The sequence below is a fragment of the Polypterus senegalus genome, chromosome 5 (assembly GCF_016835505.1).
Source record: "Polypterus senegalus isolate Bchr_013 chromosome 5, ASM1683550v1, whole genome shotgun sequence".
Lineage (NCBI taxonomy): Eukaryota > Metazoa > Chordata > Cladistia > Polypteriformes > Polypteridae > Polypterus > Polypterus senegalus.
This window is the reverse complement of record NC_053158.1, coordinates 146,685,577-146,698,493: the sequence shown is the minus strand read 5'-3', so window position 1 is coordinate 146,698,493 and position 12,917 is coordinate 146,685,577. Positions and strand designations below refer to the sequence as shown.

The window sequence follows — 12,917 nt, the reverse complement described above, 5'->3', positions numbered from 1 at the left end:
TCAGATATTGTGTGATGGGCAGAGGTGAGCTGGTCATGTGGTGACTCGTTTTGTGTCTCGTCATTGTTTGGCTGCTAATTGCGGAAAAACAAACAACTAAAGGGCCGGAGTCAAGTTAGTTAAAAGAAGTAATTAGCAGCAAAAATGGGTCACTAATGAAGAAGATTGTAAGAATGAAAACCTGCAGCCCACCAGGACTGGAGTTCAACACCCCTGATTTAAGTGATTAGGACCAGTGTTAACAAAAAACAGTCTTTAAACAGGTTTCTTCTTTCCTTTTTAATACCATGAATCATGCAACTAAAGATTTTGAAGGTTTCTGACTTTAGTTTAGTTCTGCAACATAAATTCAAATTGTCAACATCACTTTTTCACAACTTCAAGATGATATTGATTAGATTGCTTTCCATTCATTTAATGGACTGCTAACTAAATTGTTTTGTTTATTTATTCAACTGAAATAGAGTGCTTAGGGGTTGAGTCCTCCTGAGTAAAAGTATGTAGTTTCCCAAAAAGAATGTATGCACAAAGCTGTGGTTAGACATGGCCCATTTGCTTGTAATTCCTCTTAATCTACAGTATAAGATGTGCAGGACATATACACAGGACCTCTAATGTATGTACAATATACAGTGGTGTGACAAAGTAGTCAATCCTCTTAAAAGTCATAAGTTTCAGCATGACAAAAGATTTGCAAACATATTTATCCATTCAGTATTTTTAATGTGAACTCTTATGCTGTAACAGTATATTTCCCCATGCCAGCACGATTATAATATGTGCTGTCAACCTAGAGCGGCAGCAAAGAGAGAGGGGAATAAAAATATAAAAAAATTATCTGGGGCACGAGTGACCAACACTTCTTCCTTACTAGACCACCACAAGTACAGAAGCAAACTAGCGAAAGCAAATGTTGAGTTAAACAAAAATTGTTATTATGCAGTAAATAAGAAAGTGTACAAAACAAACAAACCCCCAGTATGCATAGTACCGTGCTACAGCACTTTAAAAACATGAATCATGAAAAAGAAAAAGACTCAACAAAACACACCACTAATACACAACTGTGAGAAAAGAATTAATGAAAACCAGAGTCCTTTAAGTATCCACTGTTATGCACAATCAGACACCAGTCAGTCCCTTATGCTGGCTTATCAGGTCCTCTCTCAAATAACTTCATCGCATCCAGGAGAAAAGGAAAACGATTCTTGTTGAAATAAATCCGTCTTCACCTGACATTTTTCAGTGAGTACTGTAGCTTTCCCTCTTGCCTTTTTGCTGTCTAGCGCTCTCGTCTATTCTTTTTACCTTTCTCCTGCCACAGCTTTAAATATGGTCCCCTTACAGTTTATTTAGCCATCCAAGCCAGGTGCTCCCTTCCTCATGAACCATTGGCCGGCATTACAAATCCAGTCATTACCCATTATCAGGACCAGGAAAGGTACAAACTGCCAATGACGCCATACACATACACATGACAACCGTTAAATTGTGAACTCTTGTTTTGCAACTATACATTTCCAAAGTCAAAATAAACCATTTCTGTAGATATTTAACTGTAGAAGAAAAAGTCAAATATTAGTGTTTGCATATGTATTTCCACCCATCCATTATCCAACCCACTATATCCCAACTACAGGGTCACGGGGCTCCACTGAAGCCAATTCCAGCCAACAGAGGGCCCAAGGCAGGAAACAAACCCCATGCAGGACGCCAGCCCACTGCAGGCATATGTATTTAAACTTCTTTACTTTGGAAGCTCCAGATTTACACATATAACAGATTAATCACAAATGACACAAGGATGACAGTTATAATTAAATATAATTAGGTACTACTTCTGAGTCTCTCTGGATGTAAAAAGCACCCTTTGTAAGAGCCACAGTCTTTGTTGGACAATCACTGCAAAAATGAAGACAGACAAAGGAGCATTTTGCTGATGTGAACAACATAGTCATTGAAATGCACAAGGCAGGAAACGGCTACAAAAAATATCAAATAATTTGAATGTCCTTTTAAGCACTGTTGGATCCATCAGCAGAAAGTGGAAGGCTCATCACAGCATCCAAACTCTTGCGAGAACAGACCGCTCCTTAAAACTAAACAACAGAGCGAGACATTGACTAGTGAGAGAAGGTACTAAAAATCCAACCATCACTCTCAGAAGTCTGCAGTGCTCTTTGGCTGAAACTGGAATGAAGGTGCATGGTTCTACAATTTTAAGAGCTCTTCATGGGACAGGCTTCTACTGGAGCATAGCAAGAAAGAAGCCATTCCATAAGAATGTCGGCATAAAATCATGTTTTGCATTTGCTACAAAGCATGAGAAAGATCCAGTTAAAATGTAGAAGGTTTTAAGGTCAGATGAAACCAAAATAGAACTTTCTTGCCAGACTTCAAAGAGGTATACAGTGGTGTGAAAAACTATTTGTCCCCTTCCTGATTTCTTATTCTTTTGCATGTTTGTCACACAAAATGTTTCTGATCATCAACCACATTTAACCATTAGACAAATATAACACAAGTAAACACAAAATGCAGTTTTTAAATGATGGTTTTTATTATTTAGGGAGAAAAAAAATCCAAACCTACATGGCCCTGTGTGAAAAAGTAATTGCCCCCTTGTTAAAAAATAACCTAACTGTGGTGTATCACACCTGAGTTCAATTTCCATAGCCACCCCCAGGCCTGATTACTGCCACACCTGTTTCAATCAAGAAATCACTTAAATAGGAGCTGCCTGACACAGAGAAGTAGACCAAAAGCACCTCAAAAGCTAGACATCATGCCAAGATCCAAAGAAATTCAGGAACAAATGAGAACAGAAGTAATTGAGATCTATCAGTCTGGTAAAGGTTATAAAGCCATTTCTAAAGCTTTGGGACTCCAGCGAACCAAAGTGAGAGCCATTATCCACAAATGGCAAAAACATGGAACAGTGGTGAACCTTCCCAGGAGTGGCCGGCCACCAAAATTACCCCAAGAGCAGAGGCGACTCATCCGAGAGGTCACAAAGACCCCAGGACAACGTCTAAAGAACTGCAGGCCTCACTTGCCTCAATTAAGGTCAGTGTTCACGACTCCACCATAAGAAAGAGACTGGGCAAAACGGCCTGCATGGCAGATTTCCAAGACGCAAACCACTGTTAAGCAAAAGAACATTAGGGCTCATCTCAATTTTGCTAAGAAACATCTCAATGATTGCCAAGACTTTTGGGAAAATACCTTGTGGACTGATGAGACAAAAGTTGAACTTTTGGAAGGCAAATGCCCCGTTACATCTGGCATAAAAGGAACACAGCATTTCAGAAAAGAACATCATACCAACAGTAAAATATGGTGGTGGTAGTGTGATGGTCTGGGGTTGTTTTGCTGCTTCAGGACCTGGAAGGCTTGCTGTGATAGATGGAACCATGAATTCTACTGTCTACCAAAAAATCCTGAAGGAGAATGTCCGGCCATCTGTTTGTCAACTCAAGCTGAAGCGATCTTGGGTGCTGCAACAGGACAATGACCCAAAACACACCAGCAAATCCACCTCTGAATGGCTGAAGAAAAACAAAATGAAGACTTTGGAGTGACCTAGTCAAAGTCCTGACCTGAATCCAATTGAGATGCTATGGCATGACCTTAAAAAGGCGGTTCATGCTAGAAAACCCTCAAATAAAGCTGAATTACAACAATTCTGCAAAGATGAGTGGGCCAAAATTCCTCCAGAGTGCTGTAAAAGACTCATTGCAAGTTATCGCAAATGCTTGATTGCAGTTATTGCTGCTAAGGGTGGCCCAACCAGTTATTAGGTTTACGGGGGCAATTACTTTTTCACACAGGGCCATGTAGGTTTGGATTTTTTTTCTCCCTAAATAATAAAACCATCATTTAAAAACTGCATTTTGTGTTTACTTGTGTTATATTTGACTAATGGTTAAATGTGTTTGATGATCAGAAACATTTTGTGTGACAAACATGCAAAAGAATAAGAAATCAGGAAGGGGGCAAATAGTTTTTCACACCACTGTATGTGGAGTAAAACTACTCTGCCCATGCCTCAAAGAACAGCATAGCTAAAGTGAAATATGGTGGAGGCAGCCTCATGCTATGGAGATGTTTTTCATTTGCTTGGACTGGGAATCTTGTCAGAGTTGAAAGGACAATGAATGGACACAGATACCGCACAATATTGAAGAAGAACTTGTTGCAGTCTGCTATGACCCTACAGCTCAGGAGAAGATTCATCACTCAACATGACAATGACCCTAACCATAAGGCCAAAGCAACAGTGGAATAGCTCAAAAACAGGAAGGTGAATATTTTGGAATGGCCAAGCCCAAATCTTAACTTTATTGGGAATATGTGGAACTATTTGAAAATCTGCTGTTAAGAGGCACCATCCCACCATCCTAGAAGATCTCTTTAAATTCTGGCCAGAAGATTGGGGATAGAATCATTCTTGAACAATGTGCAAAACTGGTACATACTAACCCCAACAGAATTTGGGCTGTTATTGCAGCAATAGGGTTTTTGACAAAGTATTAATGTTTAAGGCTCGAATACTTATGCAAACACTAACTTTTGAATTTTCTTCTTCAGTTAAATAACTAAAAATAGTTTAAGTTGACTTTGGAAATGTATTGTTACAGCATAAGAGTTGACATAAATAAAATACTGAATGGATAAATATGTGTACAAATCTTTTGTCGTGCAGAAAATGATGATGAATTTCAAGGGGTCTGAAAAGGTGCCATATAGGCGCCCGACCCGACACAGATGGACACGGAGGCACACATAAAAATAAAACACAAATTTATTTTTCTTCAGCTGGTGGCAAGTCTTCCACAGTGTTCCCCAGCCACAGCACAGTCCCAAAAACAGCAACACAAAAACCACACTAATTCTTTTCTTCTTCCACCACTCCTCCCAGGCAACCCTTGTCCTCCTCCTCCCGATTTTGGCTCCCGGAGAGGTAGCTGCTAGGCCCCTTTTATACCCGTAAGTACCCCAGCCTCTTGATTACTGAGTTTCGGCTGCACTTCTGGGTGTGGTGAATACGCTACCCATACGGGCTCAGGAGTTCCAGCTGCAGCACCCCCTGGCGGTGCCTGTGGGACCCAACAGGGCTACACCCAACTCTGGCAGCCATCTAGCATCCAGGGGGAGGTATTGCATTGCCCAGGGCTGCTCCCCCTGAATATAGAGTGCAGGGGCATCCCGACCAGGGTGCCACAGGGGATTGAATACTTTTGCATGCCATTGTATATATACTACTACAGTGGCTGTCTTTTTTACTGTACTTCAATTAACAGTTTATACGTAATTATTTCTGACAAATACTGGGAATAGTACACCAATTAAAGTGTCTCGGACTCATTAAAACAAATTTTCAAGAATTAAGTAACACCACAGTTATTTTAAGATTGTTACCATTTCACTACAAAAGTGTACTTTGTGAAAGCAGCTTAGCATGTCATTATTACTTGTTAATCCCACTGCCTTTAAAAGTTTCTCAGTTTGGCTCAGGCGGATAGACAGGTTCAATGATGTTTTGCATTTTGCTTTTTACAATCAGTTAAATCGTCTCGCTTTTCATCAAACTTGTCTAACTAGCTATTTTTTTTTCTGCTGGCATTCTGTACTTGAAAATATCTGTAATTTGTATTTAATTTTGTAAGAAATTTGAAGTTGTATATGTTCACATTACTTTTATTGTTTAAGAGTATAATTAGCATGTTATTTTGAAAGTACTGTACATTTTTTTATTCTGAAATATGTAAATAATTACAGTTAACATAGAGAAGCGCAGACATCTGATTTTATTGTCAGTTGCTGTCAGTTAGCCTCATCTTTATGCTTATTGCAAGCAGTGGCAACAAATAAGCAAAATATTTCAAACAAGGAAAAAGCTTGAAAAATCAACTGAGGAAAACACTTCTCACCATGTTAAGCCCATGAACGCTTATTAAATCCCTATAAAAGTTTCAGTATATAAGTCCATCACAAATGTTTTCTTTGTGCTAGCAAATTGGTAATAGACAGTACCTGAAAATGTACATAGATGGGATCTTCACTTTAAAACAGGAATTAGAACAGTAATCAGACATAAACTGTAGCCCTGATTCTTGAAAATGAGTATCTTTATTATGGTATGGCGAGGTAACCTACCTAACATTATTTGCAACTTAATTGTCAACATACTTTCCTCATTCAAACATCAGGTGCTATACAGACTAGACAGTTATAGAAATTGGTTGAATGATGTAGAACTTGATTTCAGCAGGTTTTTATAAGCAGTGGCACAGTGCTGCTATTGCTAGCATTTCTTCCTCACAGCTGCAGAGCCTTGTATGTGATGCTTTCAGAATCTTGAAAAATTGTTTGTAACAGAATTATCCTTGTCCTCTTTTAAATACTACTGTTACCTATTTTATTTTTTGCTTAAACATTACCAATAAATAAATGTTTACAATAAGGGGAAGTTTTTGATTTATATTTTATAAAATATCTCCTAGAATAGATAAGGTAATGTGTGTTCTAGGTATGTCAATTTTTTATCCATCTCTCATTTTCATATACTGTATTCATTATCTTCTCTTAGTTTGTGATGCTGTAGTTAGTTATACTATTTACCTTTACTTTTATGGGTGGCTCAAATATGTTATTTATAGAAAACATTTTAAATAGAGTATTGTGTAAAGGAAGTTCTTTTGTGCTCTAGGTAAGGCTTGCATTGATGAAGTTTCTCCCTGGTGTCTTCATGGATGCTATGAGAGATAATTCTGAAGCTGCAGTTCACATCTTTGAAGGGACTCATGAAAACCCAGAACTGATATGGAATGACAACTCTAGAGAAAAGGTGTCAACAACGGTTAGAGAAATGATGTTAGAGTATGTATACTGAAATATTCTTTCATATTTTCTTTCTTAATTTTCATGGTAAAAAAATATAGCACATTCTGTTCATTTTAAATATTTATTATTCATTGTCTAGCATGGTCTGAGAAGACAGTGGTTTTATAGGTTAGCAGTAGTATAATTTTAAAAACATTCCTCTAGATAAATTTCTCAGTTTTGCCATTTACAGTGCACCAGGAAAGTATTCACAGCGCATTACTTTTTCCACATTTTGTTATGTTACAGCCTTATTCCAAAATGGATTAAATTCATTTTTTTCCTCAGAATTCTACACACAACACCCCATAATGACAACGTGAAAAAGTTTACTTGAGGTTTTTGCAAATTTATTAAAAATAAAAAAACTGAGAAAGCACATGTACATAAGTATTCACAGCCTTTGCCATGAAGCTCAAAATTGAGCTCAGGCGCATCCTGTGTCCCCTGATCAATGTGATGAGCAGTGCTTGGTTGTCTCCACACATACCGCTTAGAAGTTCTATCTTCGTCTCATCAGACCAGAGAATCTTATTTCTCACCATCTCAGAGTCCTTCAGGTGTCTTTTAGCAAACTCCATGCGGGCTGTCATGTGTCTTGCCTCTCCTCAGTGTGTGGAGACAACCAGGCACTGCTCATCACTTGTCCAATACAGTCCCCCCAGTGAAGCATGGCGGTGGCAGCATCATGCTGTGGGGGTATTTTTCAGCTGCAGGGACAGGACGACTGGTTGCAATCGAGGGAAAGATGGATGCGGCCAAGTACAGGGATATCCTGGACAAAAACCTTCTCCAGAGTGCTAAGGACCTCAGACTGGGGCGAAGGTTTACCTTCCAACAAGACAATGACCCTAAACACACAGCTAAAATAACGAAGGAGTGGTTTCACAACAACTCTGTGACTGTTCTTGAATGGCCCAGCCAGAGCCCTGACTTAAACCCAAATGAGCATCTCTGGAGAGACCTAAAAATGGCTGTCCACCAACGTTTACTATCCAACCTGACAGAACTGGAGAGGATCTGCAAGGAGGAATGGCAGAGGATCCCCAAATCCAGGTGTGAAAAACTTGTTGCATCTTTCCCAAGAAGACTCATGGCTGTATTAGCTCAAAAGGGTGCTTCTACTAAATACTGAGCAAAGGGTCTGAATACTTAGGACCATGTGATATTTCAGTTTTTCTTTTGTAATAAATCTGCAACAATTTCAAAAATGATTTTTTTGTCTGTCAATATGGGGTGCTGTGTGTACATTAATGAGGAAAAAAAATAATTTAAATGATTTTAGCAAATGGCTGCAATATAACAAAGAGTGAAAAATTGAAGGGGGTCTAAATACTTTCCGTACCCACTGTATATGTGGCATTTTGTGTAGCACACAATGCATAACAAAGCACAGACATGGATCTGGTGAGGTATGCAAGAATAATTATATTGTTTTTAAAGTTCCTAGTGACATTGCCAGTTTACTATTGCTCGGCAAGAATTAAGTTGGTCACAGGAGTGATCTAGAAACAAGTATAATGGAGCTATAGCCAGCTTTGACTAAAATATGATAAACTGTACAATGGATATTACACAAATTTTTGTAGAAATTTGTAGATGGTGCATCATTGGAAGTGTGATTAGACAGAAGCTATTTATTAGAACTGACAACATAATATAGTTTTCAAAAGTAGTGCTGTTCCATAATCTGATGATTTGCTTATTTAGAAAGTGAACATTTGTACAGGTACAGTTAAATTTGTACTTGAATATCTCCCCCGGGCTAGTGACAGTAATACCGTATCAACAACAGAAAAAAGGGCAGTGAGTATGGTATTATGCCATACATAGCAGGAGGCACAATATTTAAGGAGTGCAACCTTTTTTGGACCTTATGAAGGCTACACAGCTAAAAGGTTGTGTCTGTTACATTCTTTTTTTCAATGTGGGAACAACCTTTACCTTTTTTCCTATAAAATGTATAATATATACAAGAACATGTATTTGTCAGTATACATGGCTGTTGCTGAGCTATGGATAAAAGCTTTATGTGAATTAGGGCTGAAGTCCACATCATCATTTCAAAACATTACAAATGTATGATGCTATTGCCCATGTACTGGTTTGACAATGGAAAAATGGTTGTTGATTACAAATAATTAGCTGCTCTACCAATATACTATGGAAAGTGCAGGATGATTTTTAGAAAAAATCTTTATTAGTTCTGTTTCATCGTGGCTTCTTAGCACATATTTTGCATTTTCTTATTATGTGTTTACATGATATGATGCAAAAAAAAATAAAAATTGGTGAAGTCAAGGACAAACTGCATTAGCCTGATGATCAGTGACCCTCAGTATGAGCTAACATTTCATAATGCAAATGAACAGCTTCAGAATGACAGCAAGTGGTTATTTTAACAATAGTGAGCTACCTAAAAGAACAATGTAAATAGCAAGAAACCATGGGCACTCTGAGCCCGTGAGCACCGCAACACCAAACTTTGCGTTCATCACATTACAGTAATTAGACTGCTTCTTCTCAGCCACAGGGCACTCCTGCTGCTTAACGAAAAGTGTAGTCCCCTAATCAGTAAGAGTTTTTATATTAAAAACCATTCTTCTCAATGACATGCATTTAATTGGTTGCTTAATGTTATAGTTTCATAATTATTTTTACAAAGGGAAACATATTCAATTTTGCTCAAATTGCTAGATTATTTCTAACATTAGGTTAAAAGTAGCCCGGGCCTGAGTAACCCCAGCTCCCTGGTTCCATGGCCTTTATAAGCTGAGCTGTGTCGGTATGTTATACTTCAGCTACTCTGTCCTTCCATGCACTCCAGGGTGGGGGAATGAACCATAATTCATAGCTCATCTCAATCTTTCACTTCTCCTGCTGCAAATAACACTGCTTGCTTTCTTCTGAGGCATACAAGATTAAGTAAAAAATGTGACGGCTGAAGTCTGGCTCTTGGAGGATATTTATGCAAATGTCAGAAGCCAGTCATTGGTTTTTATTTACATCGACAATATGGTCAGCCATTTGCAGATAGATGATATCATCGACCATCTATAAATCTCTTGGTTTGAGTGCTTATAGTCCTGTACAATTTGCCAGCACAATGGGGAGAATGAGAAGTAACTGTGCAGGGTGGCTGAAGTCTTTTTTTTTTTTAAAGCACTATGGGGCTCTGCCCCTGCTCGCTTCACTCAACCACCCCCGAGTTTTGTTTACTGGATATACAATTTAAAGAGATTGTTAGTTTCATGGGAATTGTTACACATGCATTATTTTCACTTTTACGTTAAAACGTTTGTAAAAACAATACTTGTCCTTTATTTCCGGCCCCGGGTGTGGTTGCATCTCTTTCTCGCAGGATGTGTAATGCTGCTCGCATTGTGAAGGTGTGGTGCAGCTGAATGCACGCTAAGGAGAAGCGGTCGGATCATCTGCTGGCAAGCTGTGTGTTTTGCTTGTCGTCGTTTTAAGAACTGGGAGCACATGAAGCGTGTCTGCCAACAGCAGTCCAACAACTGCTAGGTTAGATGTCCGTGGACTTGTTTTAAATGATGTCTCACTGCCTTATCTCACGTGATGTTGTAAAAACAATAGTTGTCCTTTATTTCGGCCCCCGGGCGTGGTTAAATCTCTTTCTCACAGGACGTATAACGCTGCTTGCATTGTCAAGGGGGGGTTGTGGCTAAACACATGCTAAGGAGAAGCCGTCGGATTATCTGCTGTCTTTCTGCTGCTGTTACGCTGCCCATTGAACATTTAAAAGCCTGTACAGCAGCTGTCCTTTTGCCACTTCGCATCTCTGCCGCTTGCGTTGTGAAGGGAGGGGGTTAGGGTGACTGAACACACGCAAGGAGTAGCGGTCGGATTATCTGCTGGGTTTCTGGTGCTGGCGAGCTGCATGTTTTGCTTGTCGTTGTTTTAAGAGCTGGGAGCAAGTTAGGCATTTGTATCGTGCCAACTTTTTTTTGAGCCTTTCGAATTCCACTGCTTTCATAATCTCTAACCTGCTCTGCAAGTGAATAGCGCCAGCCTTTTTTGAACATCTTTATGAAGTTCTACTTTGTTTGCATCTAGATTATTCTTTTTGTTTTTTGCATTTTTTCTCTCCAGCGCTTTTTGTTCTGTTTTCTCCGCACTGCTGTTTCTTCTTCACTTAGTCGTCGACGTTTCATCTATAACATATTGCCCTTATACGCTTTATATGCGCTGAGAGCCCTAGATCTGTGTGTGCTCAAAGCCTTTACATGACTTGAGTGTTTTCCTGCCCGTGGTCTTATTTGATATTGGTTCTAAGTAGGGTGTGTCCCATGAGACAGTCCTGGGTCAATCTCTTAGCACAAAGTCTCATGTTTAAGGTCCCCGCAAGACGCTTCGTGGCCAATCTCTTTCGTCTTGCGGGTCTTTTAAGTGTCTTCTGTGATCTTCACGTGAAGATCATGTCTCGTCTCCCTAGTCTTTCCCTCCCTGGATTTTTTTTTTTTTATAATAGAGAGAAAGTTTTGTGGAACCACACATGAAATACGTATCTGTTGTGGTTCTACTCTCATGGGGAACCCATTTCAATCTGAAAATGCCTCAGTTGAGGCAGTGATGACATTACAGTCACTGAGTGTTTGCTTGTTTTAAATTGTGTTATCATGCAAATTGTACTCAAAATATTATTGATCATCACACCATATTTTAAATACTCATTTCAGTTGTTTGCATGTTATTTTTAGTACTCATTTTTTATGCATAGTGAAGTAAAATGTATATTGTACTGCAGATTACATACAAACCTTTTTAAATGTAAGCAGAGTTCTTTTTCAACCCTGACTGTAAAACTTTTTGTAATGCAGTTTTAATTAACAAATTACTGATTTATTTTCTTTGAAAGGCATTATAAACAACAAAGGGACAATCCTGATATCAACTGGAAGGTAAATAATTTAAAAAATATGTTAACATCTATGAATAAATGTGTTTTTAACAAATAAATGAAAATGTTATCATTACTTGTCTACTTCTACACTTGTTCTGTATTTAATATTAAACATCTATATTAAATGTAATTCTTTTCAGATGCCTAATTAAATCAGACATGTATAAATGATTTCAAAGCTCATTAAATTGAGTAATATTTAGTGAATAATTGGAATGTATTATTTTAAAAGAAGTTTTATAAATGTCATTATGAAGTATTTATGTGTGTTATGCATCATCTTAAATTGTATGGCTGTTATTTGAAATTTCTCTCTCTGTCTATCCACTTTATTTTTTGCAAAATCTAATTTATGCCACTGCAGAACAGGAACACTTGTATAATACCTAAAAAAACTAACTGTATAATAACTGAAGCAGCATAACGATACTGTACCAGTGAGGGCGTTAGTGAACGGAATTACAGACCATATGCAAGGCGTAGCTTTAGCGTATTGACTGCAGGAATTTACAAAATCGTTGTTTATGTTTCTTAAATCAATTTAACTTCTATTAAGATTGACATATTTTAAATTTCAATCATTGTTAGTTGCCTGAAGATTTTGCAGTGTCATATGGGGATTCACAAGGGGAAATTGCAGTTGGAGGTGTCTTCCTGAGAATCTACATTGCTCAGCCTGGATGGGTCCTCAGGAAGCCACGCGAATTTTTGGTTTCTCTACTAGAAAAACTGACAGAACTACTAGAGAAAAAAAATCCAAATGTGAGTAAATATTTTGTTTTTTACTTTTTAAATCTGGTTCACTATAAAAGATACTCTTATACCAATAGTTGGCTATTGAAATAATTATTGTATAGCTTCTGGATTTACATTTATTGTGTACATGATTTATTTTCCCAGGATGGCTGTATATAAATGCAATTGTACTGAATGGCTAAAACTGTGATGAATGAGGCTTGTGGGGTGATGTATGCTAAGTAAAAAAACGGGAGTCCTGAATTAAGCAGGCTCTAGATGGGTATAGGTGCATGTGTGAACGTGCACATGGTGTTTGCACATTCACGTGTAAATGCGGGTGGATCAGTTGAGTGCTTCATTTACAGCTCGT

At 38.2% G+C, this 12,917-nt stretch overlaps 1 protein-coding gene across 3 annotated transcripts in view; it reads left to right on the top strand.

Moving 5' to 3' along the window:
• Window positions 1-12,917, top strand: part of LOC120529567 (dnaJ homolog subfamily C member 13) — a 301,442-nt gene that overhangs the window by 270,729 nt on the left and 17,796 nt on the right. For all 3 annotated transcript variants that reach the window (XM_039753466.1, XM_039753464.1, XM_039753465.1), the window contains 3 exons: window positions 6,713-6,882; window positions 11,765-11,807; window positions 12,398-12,571. In XM_039753466.1, the coding sequence (XP_039609400.1) occupies window positions 6,713-6,882; window positions 11,765-11,807; window positions 12,398-12,571 (387 nt within the window). The remainder of the gene's footprint in view (window positions 1-6,712; window positions 6,883-11,764; window positions 11,808-12,397; window positions 12,572-12,917) is intronic.